The 18561-nt window shown below is 31.5% G+C and overlaps 3 protein-coding genes across 3 annotated transcripts; 2 read left to right on the forward strand and 1 right to left on the reverse strand.

The window, feature by feature from the left end:
• Nucleotides 1-7014: 7014 nt before the first annotated feature.
• Nucleotides 7015-10066, forward strand: LOC143343998 (venom acid phosphatase Acph-1). The gene is made up of 7 exons (XM_076769517.1): nucleotides 7015-7273; nucleotides 7343-7494; nucleotides 7590-7706; nucleotides 8294-8507; nucleotides 8583-8791; nucleotides 9030-9371; nucleotides 9567-10066. The coding sequence occupies exons 2-7, from the start codon at nucleotides 7399-7401 to the stop codon at nucleotides 9828-9830; spliced, it is 1242 nt and encodes a 413-aa protein (XP_076625632.1). The 5' UTR covers nucleotides 7015-7273; nucleotides 7343-7398; the 3' UTR covers nucleotides 9831-10066.
• A 180-nt stretch (nucleotides 10067-10246) lies between these two features.
• On the reverse strand, nucleotides 10247-15589 carry LOC143343502 (uncharacterized). Its single transcript, XM_076768470.1, has 6 exons — nucleotides 15506-15589; nucleotides 15239-15359; nucleotides 14767-15139; nucleotides 14524-14564; nucleotides 11417-12834; nucleotides 10247-10696 (listed from the first exon to the last, which is right to left on the reverse strand). The coding sequence occupies exons 2-6, from the start codon at nucleotides 15357-15359 to the stop codon at nucleotides 10247-10249; spliced, it is 2403 nt and encodes an 800-aa protein (XP_076624585.1). The 5' UTR covers nucleotides 15506-15589.
• Nucleotides 15590-15840: 251 nt separating this feature from the next.
• LOC143343388 (mitochondrial import inner membrane translocase subunit Tim13-B) lies at nucleotides 15841-16978 on the forward strand. The gene is made up of 3 exons (XM_076768244.1): nucleotides 15841-16091; nucleotides 16175-16243; nucleotides 16843-16978. The coding sequence occupies exons 1-3, from the start codon at nucleotides 15996-15998 to the stop codon at nucleotides 16939-16941; spliced, it is 264 nt and encodes an 87-aa protein (XP_076624359.1). The 5' UTR covers nucleotides 15841-15995; the 3' UTR covers nucleotides 16942-16978.
• The last annotated feature ends 1583 nt before the right edge of the window (nucleotides 16979-18561 follow it).

Genomic DNA, 18561 nt, shown 5'->3' on the forward strand with positions numbered 1-18561 from the left:
CTGAAAGAATAATGGGTAACGACGTATAATATATCAACGTTCCGATGTAATTAACATTTGATACAGGAACAGTCGTTAATCTTCCCGGGAGAGATTAGTTTTCGGCTTGGTAGGTTCCATTTAGGGCAATTACATAGAAGCAGTCGACTAATCTAAACAAATACGATTCTGAAGTACATGTCTATTTCATGAAAGAGAATAACGACGGCGATAAGAAGAAAAAGAGATATTGCCATGATATTATTGTAAGATTTACCTGTCGCTCAATTAGAATTTCTCATACAGTGAGTCATAAAATTATTGGCACATGCAAGAAGTAATAGAAATATGAAGGCTAAAAAGTACTTAGAAACTATAAAAGATACTTTTCACGCTTTTTATTTTTTTAGATATAACGTTTAGACCACGCTCAATTAGGATTTCTCATACAGGGTGTTCGGCCACCCTCGGGAAAAATTTTAATGGGGGATTCTACAGGCCAAAATAAGATGAAAATCAAGAATATCAATTTGTTGATTGAGGCTTCGTTAACAAGTTATTAAAAAATTTTAAATTATTCACGGAAAAATTATTTTCGGTTGAGGGGGTTAATTGCAATCATTTTTGGTCATTAGACATACCCTCGAAATCCTACCCACTTTCGAGAAAAAAAATCCAGTAGGTACTGAAATTTTTAGACGAAAATTAAAAAATTTCAAATCGTTCTAAAAAAATTATTTTCGGTTCCGGGGGTCAATTGCAATCATTTTTGGTTATTACACATACCCCCAAAATCCTACTCAGTTTCGAGAAAAAAATTCCTTACCAAAAATATAATTTCTGGCCAGAAATGTCTGCCCGAATTTTCATGCGAATCTTTAAAACGTCATAACTTCTGAACGGATTGGACGATTTTAATGTTTAAAAAAGCAAACTACGCGTATTTTGGTGGAGAATATGTACAAATCGCAAAAATGTTCGAAAAGTTGGTCCTTGACCCCGAAAAATGAGAAAAACCCCATAAAAATGGTCCAATTTTCAAACAGCCATAACTCCTACAACTGTGAATATATTTCAATGAAACTTTTTTCTGAAGTAGAGCTCATGGGTACCTACAAAAAAGTATTAGACAACTTTTCTGTAGGGTGTCAAACAAAATTACTAAAAATCAAAAACGAATTTTTAAGGAAAATCGACAGGGGGTAGCTGCCTATATTTTTCGGCGAAAAAAAAAAATTTGAAATCGTTCTAAAAAAATTATTTTTAGCTAACGGGGTTAATTACAATCATTTTCGGTGAATAGACATACCCCTGAAATCCTACTCAGTTTTGAGAAAAAAATTCAGGAAGGGGGACAAATTTTTTGACAAAATTAGAAAATTTTAAATCGTTTTAAAAAAATTATTTTCTGTTGCGGGGGTCAATTACAATCATTTTTGGTCAATAGACATACCCCCGAAATCCTATTCACTTTCGAGAAAAAAATTCAGTACGTCCGTAACTTTAAACGTTAATAACTTTTTAACAAAGCCTCCATCAACAAATTGGTATTCTTGATTTTCGTCTTATTTTGGTCTCTAGAATAACCCATTAAAATTTTTCCCAGGGGTGGCCGAACACCCTGTATATAATATAATTCTTAGAAAAATATATTTTTGTTATCTCTTATGGTGCATATCTAGGGGGTGAAATTGGCCTTCCTAGTCAAAATTCTGACTACACCCTTGTTAAGAATCCCCGATTCAGAGAAAAAATTATGCAAAAAGATGTTCCTCAAATTGATTCGTCATAGTTATAAAGTATGTACGATTAAGATAATAAAATTTCTTTGTTGATTGTTTCAATTTACCTTCTTTTATTTCTGTCTTATTCGACAGTTATAAAAAAATGTATACCTTTGATAACAAACATAAATATTACATTTTACGAATATTTAACTATTATGAAAGTACATATCTTTCAAACAATAACGATTTCAAGACACGCAAATAACATGACTGTGACCAGAATTCCGTATTATGTATAAAATAGGTTCTTTATCAGGACAAAGTCAAACGTTCCTTGCATTTCAATGTATGTATCTCTTTTTTTTTTCCTTCCTTTTTTTAAGGTTCTCTCAACATTATATATAATTAATGACTACACGTAGAATACATGATGCGGGTGGTATTTGTTGATAACTTATCAGCAAATACCGAAAGCGAGCGTATCGAAACATTATCTCAATATTGTTTGATAATTAAATCGTGATTTAGAAACGTTTATTGCATTATTTATAATAAACGAGAGCAGAAAATCCGATTTATTGTACGTTCTTATCACAAACGATTCTAGAGATTTAGACACCAGCTGTACTTAAAGAGAAAAGCTTTGCTGTATAAAGATTGTTTGCACTTCACTGACAAACTTTCCAATCGAGATGTAATTCACGAATAATCAGTAAAAGAATAACTGAGCGACGAAGTTACTATCTAATCAAATAATATTAATACGTTTATACTCCTTTCACGTGTTTTCTTTAACAAATATTGTAGTAACATCAGAAAAATAATGTTTCAAAATGTATAAAACAACTATTAAGGAACAAAATATCTATGAAAATTTAAATTATATTTCAGATCAGCAGGGTTTAAAACAGCATTGAAAAATATTTTGGACTAATTTTATAGGTGTACTGCTGAAACTTTGTTTCTATAATTTTATTCTAAGGGTAATACCATCGAAATTATAATATACGTATTTGCATAAAGAAAAAGATAACATTTCTACTATCAATGTACTCCAAAAAATATTAATGCGCCTACTGTTCTAACAAATTGTGTAACGCATGCTGTGCACGTGGTTCCGTGTTTTATCACATGAATGTAACAAGCATTGAGCTTCAAATTTCTAGATGATAAGATACTTCGCCAACGTGCTGATATACATAAAACTGGTTTGCAGTAAGCAGGTTGTTGATAGAGAAAATGATCAGTGGCATAATTATCTTTCATGGCACGTACTATCGCCTAGATATATCGTAATTTATGCGCGAAGCGCCATACAATTCAGGAAAATTGATGATATTTGAATATTTTTAGTTTATGATGTCAGAGATACTCTGACAAGGAAACAAATGTCGAAATGTCGATTGTCGATTTTGATGAAAGGACAATGATAAATAACGTCAATTTTTTGCCTTGACAGAGAACAACAAATTCTTTCATAACTTGCTTCTACACATACTTAGGAACAAAAAATATGATGTCGATTAATCATCTTTTTGCATAATTTTTTCTCTGAATCTAGGATTCTTAACAAGGGTGTAGTCAGAATTTTGACTAGGAAGGCCAATTTCACCCCCTAGATATGCACCATAAGAGATAACAAAAATATATTTTTCTAAGAATTATATTATATACAGGGTGTTCGGCCAACCTTGGAAAAAATTTTAATAGGAGATTCTAGAGACTAAAATAAGACGAAAATCAAGAATACCAATTTGTTGATGGAGGCTTTGTTAAAAAGTTATTAACGTTTAAAGTTCCGGACGTACTGAATTTTTTTCTCGAAAGTGAATAGGATTTCGGGGGTATGTCTATTGACCAAAAATTATTGTAATTGACCCACGCAACAGAAAATAATTTTTCCAGAACGATTTGAAATTTTTTAATTTTGTCGAAAAATTTCACATGTTCTCGAATTTTTTTCTAGGAAGTGGGTAGGATTTCGAGGATATGACTTTTCACCAAAAATGATTGTAATTGACCCCTATAGCCAAAAATATTTTTTTTAGAACGATTTGAAAAAATTGTTTTTTGCCGAAAAATTTCAGCAGCTCCCCTGTCAATTTTCCTTAAAAATTCGTTTTTGATTTTTAGTAATTTTGTTTGACACCCTACAGAAAAGTTGTCTAATACTTTTTTGTAGGTACCCATGAGTTCTACTTCAGAAAAAAGTTTCATTGAAATATATTCACAGTTGTAGGAGTTATGGCTGTTTGAAAATTGGACCATTTTTATGGGGTTTTTCTCATTTTGCGGGGTCAGGGACCAACTTTTCGAATATTTTTGCAATTTGTACATATTCTCCATCAAAATACGCGTTGTTTGCTTTTTTAAACATTGAAATCCTCCAATCCGTTCAGAAGTTATGATGTCTTAAAGATTCGCATGACATTTCGGGAAACGATTTCTGGCCTGAAATTAGATTTTCGTTAAGGAATTTTTTTCTCGAAATTGGTTAGGATTTCGAGGGTATGTCTATTGACCAAAAATAATTGTAATTGACTCCCGCAACCGAAAATAATATTTCCGTGAAGAAATCTAAATTTTTTAATTTAATTTTTTAGTAACTTTGTAACGAAGCCTCAATTAACAAATTGATATCCTTTATTTTCGTCTTATTTTGGCCTCTAGAAACTCCCATTAAAATTTTCCCAGGGGTAGCCGAACACTCTGTAGATGGATACACAGGGTGTTCGGTAACTGGTAGTACAAGGGGGGTGATTCTACATGAAAAAATAAGTCTAAAATATAGAATAACAATCTTTTTTGAATTTTCACAGGGTATGCGTGGTATGTAGATGATTGTCTCGATGGGTATTATTGCAATTTAAGTTTAAGTTTAAGTTAATAAACAATTCCATGACACTGGAGGTGTTTATCAACATAAACTTCAATCGGGGCAATGATCTACAGTGAAATTCGTTATAACAAAACATGATCAAGCACACGCGTACCCGGCGAAAATTCAAAGCCGATTTTCTCGAAAACAAAGCCTCACACGAAAAATTTTTATTGTATATTTTAGATTTATTTTTTCATGTAGAATCACTCTTTTTTCGCTTGTACCACCAGTTACCGAACACCCTGTATATTAATATTTCTCTGGTTGAAATTTCGTTCAATGCAAGTTTCTTTGTTTATGTTGTTAAAATTATAGTTTTTCACAACGTTATCTAAGTCTTGGTAAAAATGCAACCATAAATTATATTGATATTCACGACATATCATGTACTACTTTATTAAATTGCTTTCAACCTGTCTTATTTAAGGTCACGATAATGACCATTGAAAAACCAAACGCAAAGAATTAACGAATGTAGCGAATTACGCAAATACTCGTATGGTGTCCTGATATTGTTATCAATTGAATTTTATGAATCGTACAACTAATTAAGTTGCTTTCAATTACCCGGTGATTTTATAAGTATCCAATTATATTTTTATTAATTTTTAAATTTAGAATTATTCTTTCAAATTGCTAATTAATTTCAACATCAAGATCATTACATTGAATAAATTTATTTATTCTAATAACATTTACAGAAATTATTACACTTTGTATACTACACTTAGCAACGTTCTGTTCATCAGTTATCTTAAGTCTTAATTTTAAATTTTATTCTTACTAAAGTTTATAATAGAAAGTATATCTATTAAAAAACAAGATAAGTCATATCATATTTCATTAATTGTTCTCAGAACAATACTTTTAATCGAATCGTACTCTTATTTTAATTCTAGTAACGATGTGATTCTTCGCTTTTCTTCAAATAATACGTCAATTTTCTTTCTGTCAAAGTCATAGTTTTCATATATCGTTCGCATTGTAATATACAAAACGGAACACGTAAAATTGTCAGTAACGTTTACATCAATATTATTATTCTTTTAGAAATGTGAGTAAAATAAATGTAACTAATTTTCGGTAGAAATGTAAAAAATATGTTAAACGAAATCTTCTTTGAAGGAAACTTTTTGGAAACTCGAATATGGCTCTTATCTCTTTTCTTTCTTATAGTATAATTCGAGCATAAGTTGAACAATTTCTGTTATCAGTAGATCCGAGAACAAAAGAAAAGGAGCAACGATTCTAATTGTCTACGCTAAGATAAAAACAAATTTCATACGATGTTAAACCATATAACTTTGTGCAAACACAATCGACGAATGTGTGGGATAATTTACACAGATTAAAAGTTCGTAAATTACTTACTCGCGATAAGTGACTCATATGTAAACGGTGTAAATTTTTTAAATATTTTTTGCGTATGTTTATTCGATCGTGCATAATTTTGTTTTCACTCGAGTATTTCTTTGGTACCGCAAAATAATTGGAAATTCTTATATTCCATTTTACCATGGAATAACGTGTTTGTAACCATTGATTAAATAAATTATTCCAAGAGTTTGAAAAAGCAATCGTGCACGATCCTGTTCACTTTAGAACTACAAAAATAAAATTCGCGATAAATTGAAAATAAAAACAATGTTCGATTCATAAAATATTTTATTGAACATATCGAACATATTGTTTTACATATTCTTTTCCTTGATAAAGAAAATCAATTTTTGCGTATGTTATTTTAAAGAATTCATTTCCCGAGATCGATGAAATTCAATATTTCGTTAAATAATGTATCGTATAATTCAGAAGACATGCATAACTTAATTTCGAGCATCAGATAGGTAGTGTGTACATTTTCTCTTGCAATTTAGCATTCGACAATTTTACTATTTCAATATATTCTTATCTCTAATTGAACACTTCACTTTAGTCATTATTAATTTGTTACTATTAACTTACTATTAAGTTGGTTCAGCGTTAAAAAAGTTTTGAGCACTGAGAATTACTGTAACTTTCGAAATGCAATGAATGACTATGATGACATTCTTACTGTGCACGCGCTGTTTCCCCCAAGTTGATGATGGTTTCACAGAGTATCGTCGGTCTAAACAATCCTCACAAAAGGTGACTTCGGATACATTTTATAAGATCCGTAATCTTTCGATTGCGAAGCCCCATACTGGAAACGAACTGATTGCTATGAATTATACAAAGCCCAGAAGATCGTTACTTTTGATAAAGTCGACGATTTTACGCGAAGGTTACCGATTAAATTAAATACCACTGTTGCACGAACACTGGAGACACATCAGAAACACTTTATCTGATTACTATCATCAAACGAAGAAGCAGATACCGTGTTATGCAGTCACCTGGGAAGTTAGAACAGGTGTCGCCTTCATTATTGTGTTGCATACCTACAATTCAAGGGAACTGTTAAAAAGTACTGCGGATATAAAAAGCATCATAGATAAAACAATTATGGATTCACGAGTGAATGTTTGTAGCCGTGAAGTATCCTGATAATTTGTTTGACAACAGAAATAAAGCGTATGGTAAAACGCAAAAAAGTGTAAGATTTGTAAGAGGAGAGATTTTTAAAATTGCTTAACAGCTGATTGAGATCTTTCATCAAAGTCGATGAAGATATTTGATGTATCTTGTACAATTTGCTCGAAGATACGTACGTGCGAAAAAAAATTTACGCGAAACTGTTGTCAGTGGGATTTTAACAACGATTCGATTGTTTCAGGGCTGTTGTAATTATCGAGTTATAAAATAGGACCGTAAGAAGTTCTCCACCTGAAAATGAAAACGACCGTAGGTGTATCAACGATAATTGTGATCGCATTATGTATCGTAACGTCAGTCGAGTGCATTCCAGAACTGCAGTTATTGCACATCGTGAGAACAAAATTTATAATTTTATTTTTCGAAGTGTGATAGAATGGAAAGATCAAACGGATTAACGATGGGAACATCGAATATATTTTTTACAGGTGTTCGCGCATAAAACATATGCACCGATTTCGGATATAATACACAGCAATGATACAAGTTTGCCAAGCGAATTAACTTATGAATACTTTAATTCCGCTGCTCTTGACATGCCCAATGTAAGTCTGCACATTTTCTTGCTCGGTAAACAAATGTAAAAAATTCAAAACTTAAAACTACAAACGTTAAAGGAGTGTAAATATTTTGAATATGATTAATTATTTCTGATATTTTACGCGTAAGTCGAATTACAAGGTATGTTCTAAGTACAAACATGTTTTATCTGTATAAACAGGGTGCTCGATCACCCCTGGGAAAGATTTTAATGGGGGATTTTGGAGAATACCAATTTGTTGATAGAGGCTTCGTTAAAATGTTATTAACAATTATAATCAAAAAATTTCAAATCGTTCTGGAAAAATTATTTTCAGTTGCGAGGGTCAATTACAATCATTTTTGGTGAATAGACATACCCCCGAAATCCTACCCACTTTCTAGAAAAAAATTCCGTACGGGCGGAACTTTGAACGTTAATAACTTTTTAACGAAGCCTCCATCAACAAATTGGTACTCTTGATTTTCGTCTTATTTTGACCTCTAGAATCCCCCATTAAAATCTTTCCCAGGGGTGGCCGAACACCCTGTATAACGTATTACGAAGATCATCGAGTAAAAAAAAAAAGAACAGAATAATTTTATTCGACAGGCTGGCAAACTCAACATGTACAATCTAGGAGTCCATTTACGCGAGGAGTATAATCAATTTTTGGGTGATATTTATACAGTAAATACAATGAAAATGCATACAGCAGAATACCCATTATCAATGATATCTGCTCAATTAGTGAATGCAGGCCTCTGGCCTCCGACGGAAACCCAAAAATGGGACGATGATATAAATTGGCAACCAATACCCATGGGTGAGCACGCAAAAGCAACAAATTAACAAACAGACGATTAAAAAATTGCTTACGTTGTACTATTATTTCTTGTAGATTACATGTCCATTGATAAAGACACTTTATTACTGGGAACGCGTTGTCCAAACTTTGTTTCTGAGATGAACAGAGTTTTGAATACAATTCAAATGAAAAAGACAATGTTACATCATTCGCCTTTATTCGATTATGTGTCTCAGAATTCTGGAATGGAAATACGGAAACCATCTGAAGTAGCTCTTTTATACGCGGCTCTCGAGACAAAAGTAAGCTTCTCGGACAATACTGTAATTTATTCCGAATTAAAGATAAGTGTTTCTCTTACGTTCACGATGTTACAGTAGCGAATTGAACGTGCAAATATATTATAGAAAATTCTCGTAAACATTTATTATTTTAGTGGTCATCTTCGTGATTGAAACTGAAAGAGTTTTGTATTTAATATTTTTTTCAAATATGCGTGGTGTTTTGGGGCATAAAATTTTCAAACAAACGTTATCACAGGCAGATCTGAATCAATCTCTACCGTATTGGGCCAGGGAAATTTTTCCCGATGGAGGATTGTACAATATGACGTTGTTAGAGTACGATCTTCTTTCGCAAACTCATCTGCAAAGACAACTGAACGGAGGAACAATTCTAAAGGAAATTCTAGCGAATTCGTTAAGTTATATTTACGGGGGTATACCCGAAGAAAGAAAGCTCATGATATACAGTGGTAACGACAGAAATATTGCCGCCATTTTGAAGACTCTCGATTTATGGTCACCGCACATTCCCAATGAGGCGGCTTCGGTAATCTTCGAAATGTATTATGATAACGAAACGCTGAGCCACGGTATAAAGGTAACTGTATTTAATTTTTAAAAAAACTATTACATTTCTGTTACAAACAAAATATTACTATTTAACGCACAGGTGAGTGACGAAATTTGTATAAAAACTATACTGTAGTTTATACTTATAGTCCTATCGAATTCTTAGATCTTTCTTCGTAATTTTACATTTTACATTCGATGAATGTTACTGTTATTATTTCAGATAAATTACTACACGGGTATTGAAGATGATACTATACCTTTAACGTTGCCCAACTGCACAGAAATTTGCCCACTGCAAATATTCTTGAATTCTTTCTACGACGTGCTACCAAAAAATGCAGAATTACTGTGCAATTGGAAACGTACTGTCCTTCTTGATGATGTACCATTATTAGACAACGCTCTTTACAGTCGATCTGAATCTCATAAATTGAAAAGCGTTATTATTTGCTTCTCGTTAATAATCATGTTGTTTCTGCACTAAATAGTTGACATATATAATTTATAGAATTTATAATTGTAAGTACACTAATTTTACAGATTTTTTTTAATTCTTTAATATAATACGATAATTTATAATCTCGTTAAAAATATGTTTGTTTTTACAATTGTTTCAAATCAAATAATTCTCAGCAATGTAGATCTGAATACATATTTCTAGTACGAATGCATATAAATTAGTATTTGCGTACTCGTACAATTATAGGAAAATGTAAATGAAAAGACAATCTCAGTATATTTAAATTATTCCAATATACCGAATCTGCTATATTACAACAATAAAAAGTATGTATTATATATTATTATTTATTTATAACATACAATCTTGATCTATAAAACGAAGCTCCATACATGGTAGATGCACTAGTGTATAACGTTAGATTCTAATTAAAACATTGCTTATTTGCGTGTCAATATATTGACTAATTGACGTGACTTTTCTGCAAATTGGGTAAAGTTATCTGCAACAACTACTGTAAAATCATCCAGAATCATTAACCATCGCCGTTCCCTTTTATACACGCTGTCCTCTACTATCATATCCTTAAATTTCAATTGTTTTTTCCATAAATCGACGACGGATGGTATTGTTTCTTCTTCGAATTTATTGCCATCTTCGGTAGAGAAGAGTAAACGATATTTTTGAAAACATAAAGTTAACGCATAAAATATAATATGTAATTGATTTACTATGTTATATACGTCGGCTTTTTTGTCATTCATCAGAGAGACTAAAACACCTTCCTGAGATTTCAGTTTCGTAGTTAAATAATTTATCGTTTCAATACAAACTTTCGTAGAATTGCAAAGTTCTAAAGCGATGGATATTTCATGAGTTAACATTGTAATCTAAAAAATAAATAGTTAAAATTAAAAATCTGTAGATTTGGTAAACCTTACGTTGTCAAGGTCACCCCCTGAATGACCCTCAGAAGGTTTCAGCCGTCGCTCGTTTTTTATTAAAAAGTTATTAATAAAAATGTATTATTAGTATTACACTAGAATCTGCGTATACGTATACTCAACGTGACCTTGACGTTCACACAGTTTATGAAGGTCACGCTCTTGAACATCCCCCACAAAATTATACCTCTCGTTTTTTATTAAAAAGTTATTAGTATATAAAAATTACCGGAAACAAAAAACAAGAATATGTAATTTCGTTCCACGAGCCTTGCGGAGCGTAAAATAAAACATCCCTCATGAGTTGAACAGTATCATATCAAATTCGTTTTGCTGACTGGTGAGCTGCGTCTCCCCAAGACCCCCCTTAAAAACTACACTAATACCGACACCCATTTTTAATAAAATACACGATGTCTTGCGCAATGAAAATTATACATATGTCAAGGTCAAGGTCATCGGGGCTGCCTCCCCTAAACATAAGGTTTACTGTAGATTTCAACAGTTCTAGCCTACCTATTCTGTATATGAAACTGGAATAATTTTGTTTTTACTTTGAGGCAAATTAAATGCAAAAATATGAATTATATTTTGATCGACAGCGATTTAACTTTTGCCAGGTTATATTAGGTACATTTATCCAACATTTTTTGTTTTTCAATTTACCTTATTCAATTCAGGGTTCCCTATGCTTTTCTCCAGTATATCAGTTACGGTTTGCAAAATTTCATGCGTGCACGCGTTGCTTTTCTTTTCAGCTTCGTAAACATCACGAAAGTTTAATATCGTGTTTATAGCTTCAGCTTCTAAAGTATCATTCCAACACCTTTTTCTCATATATTGCCTCGATATTCTTCCATCTTGAAGAATCGAGAGTATTACTTTGATCGATTGAAAAGCAACGTTGTCTGTACTGAGAGCATCGAGCGTAAATTTCAGCCATTTAGAAGGGACCGTTTTCTCTACTTTTCTATTCTCCTTATGCATACAGTCCGTTTCGTTCGCGCAATCTAATTTTCTTTTCTTTGGGCATGATCCCGTAAGTTCCATATTCTCCGTCGAACTTTCACACCCTTCGGAATGTTTTTTCGTATCTCGTTCACACGCTTTTATGCTAATCAAATCTGCACCTTCGTTATCTTTCTGATGAAAGGATAATTTCAACGAAGATAGGCACGACTGCTGACTTTTATCAGACATCCTATCTTTTTCAGCCATGAACGCAGTACAAAATTCCAAATCCTGCACGTCTGTTGCGATATTTTCTCTTGGATAAGAGATAATATTGTCAATTTTCTCACCCGATAAAATAACGTGTTCATTTTGGAGAATGGAACAGTCTCCGCTCAATAGATACGTATCGTACGCGCTGTCTTTCTGAACGGAAGCAACATTATCATCCTGTTTCGCAGAAATTGGAAGATTCCTCGTACTAAAATGAGAATTAAATACTTTCGTGCGTTGAGTAATTAACTCTAACGCTAAGTTTGAACAATTTTCGTCTGACGAATCATCTTCTCCCGAGCTAAGAGCAACATCATTTTTCAATTTTAAATAACTCTTCCGTGAAAAATTACTGTCACGGGAAGTTAACAAAGATTTTTCCGTCGATGTTTCAATATTAAAATCGCTTTCCTCAAGCACCTTATCACTTACATTTCGCACCACCTTATTAATGTCTTCGTTTTCGAAAGAATCTTTGAATATATCCGAACAGGATGAATATTCTGTATCCGATTCTGAAATGACGAAGTTATTCAGAGTGGTACTCTTTTCCGTAAAACTCTTTTTACAATATCTTTCCGTAGTTCGAAAGTCAAGGATGGATAGATCGCTCCAGCTCTTTATGAAATCCTCATCGTTTTGTTTCGCGTTACTTTGTTGGTGGTGCTGCGATAAGCTACACTTTTTATTCTGCTTAACATTGCAGACTGAACTGATGGAGTTCGCGTACTCTAAATAACTGCCCAATAATATACCCCTTTTCGGAGTTACATTATGCGAATTCGTCGAATGCAGACATTCGTGATCACGTTCTTCAACTTCGGAAATTCTACCTCGATTGCAACACTCAAAATCCTTACCTGTAGGAAACATAATATTACAATCTTTTTGTTAGAGGAGGATAACATAAAGGAGACGTTCGGGTCTCCTTATGCAGCAACCTCCACGTGGTGAGACCTGGTATAGAGGGTATTCCCCTGGGAGAAATTTTAATGAGACATTCTAGAGGCCAAAATAAGACGAAAATCAGGAATACCAATTTGTTGATTGAGGCTTCGTTAAAAAGTTATTAACGTTTAAAGTTGCGCCTGTAGAACGGCAATCTGCGAACAGCTACGTGCATGAGATAGTGGTTCTCACTCAACATGAGAAACTCTACAGCCATACAGTTTTGTGAGCGAGAACCACTATCACGCATGCGCAGCTGTTCGCAGATTGCTGTTCTACAGACGGAACTTTAAACGTTAATAATTCTTTAACGAAGCCTCGATCAACAAATTGGTATTCTTGATTTTCGTCTTATTTTGGTCTCTAGAATCTCCCATTAAAATTTTCCCAAGGGTGGCCGAACACCTTGTATAATCGCTGTCACACACGATGAAAAGTACTTCTTCGTGGGTAACACCAAGCTAATGACTGCAAATTTAAAATAGTTTCTCTAAATATCGGATAAAATTAATAATAACAATCCTGTGCATCATATAAGGGACGAAAGATTTTTCTACGTTTGCTAACTTTCTCGATTTTAGTAGTTCATTTAGCCACTGGTTTTTTTTTACCAGGTTGTACGTAAATGAAGGAGCAGTTTTCTCCGACAGTGAACAGTCGACCGCCGACTGTCTTCGGATTAGGGTCGCATGAGCGTTGAAACGACGTGCATTTTTATGTTTTTCCTTGTCTTGCAATTGGAAACAACGAAGATAGACAATACCGACGTTCATATGTCTGTCTTTGGTTGTTTTCAATTGTAAGGCAAAGAAAAACATAAAAATGCACGTTGTTTCCACGCTCGTGTGCCCCCGGTCTAATGGAACTTAACGCAGTTTATTCAAGAAGCGATTATAATACACTCAGTGAAATTTCCATACTTCCATTAAAATTTTCCCTTTTTTTGATAGTTGTTCATCGAGTCTTTTATTTTGAATAGTTCCTATGAATTTAATTGTTTTCTAAGTTAGTAATTTTGGTTATTGGATTTTGTTCTAATTGTTACCGTAACATTTGACATTTCATTGAAAATTTGGACGAAATTATTATAGTTCCAGATTCGTTTTTTTCTATTTTTGGCTCTGTAAATGTTATACATAATATGCATACGTATTGAATTAATTATATTTTCATAAAATAGCGAGTATTTTTAGGTTATGTTGATTTATTCTTAAGTTATTAGGAAAAAATAATTCGATATTATAATGCACGACTCTAACAGAGACATTGCTCGATAAATAAAGAGATAGCATCATGTTGTGAATAAATTTGTTAAATTAAATTAAAAATTCAATATAAACAAGCAAAATATTCATTAAAAATGTAATGCAACTTAAAGATATTGTATGACAAACGTGGGATAGTATACATATTAACATTACAGAACTTAATTAACATTATGAATGACAGAAACTTTGAAGTTATTAGGAAAAATGGTGGTAATACACACTATTGGCCTGTATACACTTTGTTTTTAAAATATAAATAAAGCAATATATTACTTGGAATTATAGAAACTCTCTTTAATTTATTTTTAAAAATTCATGTTTTTCAATAATTACTCATATAAAGATGCATGTACATTTTATTATTATTCAATTGTCTTTATTATTAATCTAGTATTAAGTTTAGAATTAGAACATATCCGTCTTCTACATATCATTTGATATTATGAAGAAATATTGCATAGAACTATGAAAATTTTGACTGAGTGTATTGTTTCATATCTTTCAAACGACAGTGCAGTCAGCCTATGCTTGGTTCATAAATGTATGAATGGAGCTTTAAACAAATATAAAAACAACTCTTTAAAGAAAAATACTAAATGTTGACCTGTAGTATTACTTCTCTTTGGATTAGTATTCCATTGTTTATGAAACACCAAATGAAATTGTTCAATGGAAATATCTTTCATGAACATTGTCATTGATTTTAGCCAAACCACAGCCTGTATAAAAGCTATATCAGCCTCATAGTCTTCTGTATAGTCTGAGATTTTTTCACAAGCCTCTATAAGATTTTGTGGTATATTCAAAAAATGTTTGCAACGATAACAGTCAATATTATTATTTTCATCGAATTTCCTTAATTTTGTTCCATTCATTTCCATTAAAAGATCTTCCACAACAGGGGAATCTGATTTTTCTATTGTTTCCGGCACATTATACATATAACTATCTATATTAATAAATAGAAATAAAAATTACGATTATATTTCTATTAACATGCAATTTTTTATTTTAGTAAACATAAGGGTTTTAATTATTTTTACACAACCTATATCGGATGTCAGATGGGTCGAATTTTTCATGTATATTTGTTGCAATTCATCTAGAATTTTATTTCGATTCTCGACATGAATTTTTATTTGTTCAATTTCAATAGTATTGTTGTTCATCTTGAAAATAATGGTAATTAAATTACGATACAATGCATATTATACAATTGTATATATCAATGTATATTTTAAACAGTTCGTACGAATATTGCTACACTCTATTCAGTTAATTTTACAATAGAAAAGCATGGAAAATCTTGCCTTACAATATCGTTAGATCTAATTATGAGTGTAATTGATGCAAATATTGAATTTTAGTTCAAGTTTGCAATTTTTAAAACCTGTTACGGTCACATAGTTAAATATAATATACATATACATATAACTAAAAAGAAATGACATTTAAAGCAAAATTGATCTTAACGTTCAGAAAACAACAGAATAGCGTACAAGGAAATACGAAGAAGAGTAATATGAAGTTAATAATTATAGTATTGTATAGAAATTTAAATATATTACTTTATTGACGTTATCAATGCATGCAACTGATAATTAAGAATATCCCTTGATAACCATTATATAACTTCTAAATGTAAATAGCAAATAATTGTAAACGCATATTGAAGGTTTAACTTCACGTGCTTCCGGTGTACCGAACTAACCGGGAAGACATGGTGGTTCAGAAGCACTAGTAGTGTAAAGTGATTTTGATTTTAATATTACCATATAAAAAAGCTTTATCAACCACCTGTAAATATGGATTCGCTTTCGTCTGGTTCTTTAACTAGGGACGAGCTTATGGAACAAATTAAACAACAAATTGCCGTTGCAAATGCACAAGAATTGCTTACGGTACGGTTACACAAGTACATATACTTTTTACTTTTGCAAACTTAAGATGAATGAACGGCACAGGTTTAATCTCATATTTTCAGAAAATGACAGAAAAATGCTTTAAAAAGTGTATAAGCAAGCCGGGTACTGCATTAGATACTTCAGAACAGGTAACCTCTCTTATTCGTAAAATATAACCTTACGAATACTTAAATGGTTCATAAAAAATGCATTAGGTAACAAATTAACAGGTTTATATATCGAAAGTATTCTTCTTTCGTGTTTAAGGTGCCTTGAAAGTCTAGCTCGTAATACGTTTCCTAATTTAAGTTCTACTTTAAGCGAAACATTGTGCCACTTTCATTGACATTCGTACAACGTGTATTCCGTTCATTGGAAGATTATTAATTAAGCATACTAAGAATATGAAAAATATTTCATAAAGAATCATACTTAAGTACGGTTTCTAAGGAGTTTGTAAATTTATTTTTGCATATATTAGTTTTACATTATATATAAGTAAGGTTGCATCATTATGAATGTTTGAAAAAAGATATTTGTATATAAACATGAATAGAAATAAATTAAACATAATATACACAACAGTGTTTTGTCATTATTGTTACAAGACGTCATTTAATGTTTTAAAATTAAAGAACAGACTTTTGAGGTATCCTGTATATTCAAATTGATAATATTTTAATGTTACGAACATTTTTATTATTATAAATATGGAATTATAGCATAAATTACTTTGTTTTACTTACAGAAATGCATAGCAATGTGTATGGACCGATATATGGATGCTTTTAATCTTGTATCAAAAGCATATAGCGATCGATTACAAAAAGAACGTAACAGAATGTAAAAGTACAAATTTTTGAATAAATTGTTTCTTTGTTGTATACCTTGTAGTTTACTGAACAACAAAAGTAGCATTTCAACTATTTTCCATCTGAGGATATCAATATGAAGATATTATGATTGTAATTACAGTATACATTTCATACAAGATTGGCATAAAATAATCTGTTCCAAAGTTATCTTGATTATAAGTAATAAATAGTTTTGTATATAAGGATGTCAATCTTAATTAATTTCTGTTATGATATAGATATTTACACATGTAAAATTTGCAAATTACTGATATGTTACTTTTAATTTTAATACTTAAAGACAAGCGACACTGCCATGTGCGTTGATAGAATATTAATGTAATTGTACAATAAACTGCATGTTCTTTAAATTTGGTATTTTACATATGTGTTAAAAAATTAAAAGATCTTGTTATATTCTACCTACAAATTTCATAGTTAAACACATTAATTGAACATTGATTATAATTTATATTTAATCAGTTGCAGAAAAATATTCATTATACAAGTACTATTAATAGTATGGCCTCGTTACTGGTAAAATTAAGATTTTAATCAAAAATTCATTGAAAACAGTTTCTAAGACTCGTATAAAATTTTCCCGCTTATATTGTCACGTCACATTAAAATATCGAAATATTGATTTTCGAGAACTTAAAAAATAGATTTCTACAAAAATTTTTTACTTTGGTAATGTAAACCATTTTTCAGATATGGCAAATAAATAATTATGCAAAAGCCAAGTGAGGAATTCGTTAAATTTTACACGTTTATTTGGATACTTACTAATTATTCAGAATCTAATTGCAATCTCGAAATTTTTGGTAAAACGTGTTTATATCTTTTTGAAAAGTACTTGTAAAACATAACTCCATCTTGAGCAATTTTCAATTAATACAATTACAGACAAAACATTCGTTCAATTTTATTATTAATATAAATATTACACAAAAAATATTTAATATTTAATTTAGTATACAGAGTATTCGGTCACCCTTGGAAAAAATTTTAATGGGGGATTGTAGACGCCAAAATAAGACAAAAATCAAGAATACCAATTTGTTGATAGAGACTCCGTTAAAAAGTTATTAAAAAATTAAATTAAAAAATTTCAAATCTTTCTGGAAAAATTATTTTCGGTTGCGGGGGTCAATTACAATCATTTTTGGTCATTACACATACCCACGAATTCCTACTCAGTTTCGAGAAAAAAATTCCTTACCGAAAATATAATTTCTGGCCAGTAATGTCTGCCCGAATTTTCATGCGAATCTTTAAAACGTCATAACTTCTGAACGGATTGGATGATTTTAATGTTTAAAAAAGCAAACTACGCGTATTTTAATGAAGAATATAAACAAATCGTAAAAATATTCGAAAAGTTGGTCCTTGACCCCGCAAAATGAGAAAAACCCCATAAAAATGGTCCAATTGTCAAACAGCCATAACTCCTACAATTGTGAATATATTTCAGTGAAACTTTTTTCTGAAGTAGAGCTCGTGGGTACCTATAAAAAAGTATTAGACAACGTTTCTGTAGCGCGTCAAACAAAATTACTAAAAATGAAAAAGGAATTTTTAAGAAAAATCAACGGGGGGTAGGTGCCTAAATT

Source organism: Colletes latitarsis, chromosome 7 (genome assembly GCF_051014445.1).
Source record: "Colletes latitarsis isolate SP2378_abdomen chromosome 7, iyColLati1, whole genome shotgun sequence".
Lineage (NCBI taxonomy): Eukaryota > Metazoa > Arthropoda > Insecta > Hymenoptera > Colletidae > Colletes > Colletes latitarsis.

What these genes read in the sequence shown, in the direction of transcription:
- LOC143343388 (XM_076768244.1), top strand. Translation starts at nt 15,996, where the DNA reads ATGGATTCGCTTTCGTCTGGTTCTTTAACTAGGGACGAGCTTATGGAA. An exon ending in ATGCACAAGAATTGCTTACG is followed by an intron (nt 16,092 to 16,174) that starts GTACGGTTACAC and finishes TCATATTTTCAG; the next exon opens with AAAATGACAGAAAAATGCTT. An exon ending in CATTAGATACTTCAGAACAG is followed by an intron (nt 16,244 to 16,842) that starts GTAACCTCTCTT and finishes TTTTACTTACAG; the next exon opens with AAATGCATAGCAATGTGTAT.
- LOC143343502 (XM_076768470.1), bottom strand. Translation starts at nt 15,359, where the DNA reads ATGAACAACAATACTATTGAAATTGAACAAATAAAAATTCATGTCGAG. An exon ending in GTACATGCATCTTTATATGA is followed by an intron (nt 12,835 to 14,523) that starts GTAATTATTGAA and finishes TGTTTCCTACAG; the next exon opens with GTAAGGATTTTGAGTGTTGC. An exon ending in GGAACCCTGAATTGAATAAG is followed by an intron (nt 10,697 to 11,416) that starts GTAAATTGAAAA and finishes TTTATTTTTTAG; the next exon opens with ATTACAATGTTAACTCATGA.
- LOC143343998 (XM_076769517.1), top strand. Translation starts at nt 7,399, where the DNA reads ATGAAAACGACCGTAGGTGTATCAACGATAATTGTGATCGCATTATGT. An exon ending in AACTGCAGTTATTGCACATC is followed by an intron (nt 7,495 to 7,589) that starts GTGAGAACAAAA and finishes TATTTTTTACAG; the next exon opens with GTGTTCGCGCATAAAACATA. An exon ending in ACGCGGCTCTCGAGACAAAA is followed by an intron (nt 8,792 to 9,029) that starts GTAAGCTTCTCG and finishes ACGTTATCACAG; the next exon opens with GCAGATCTGAATCAATCTCT.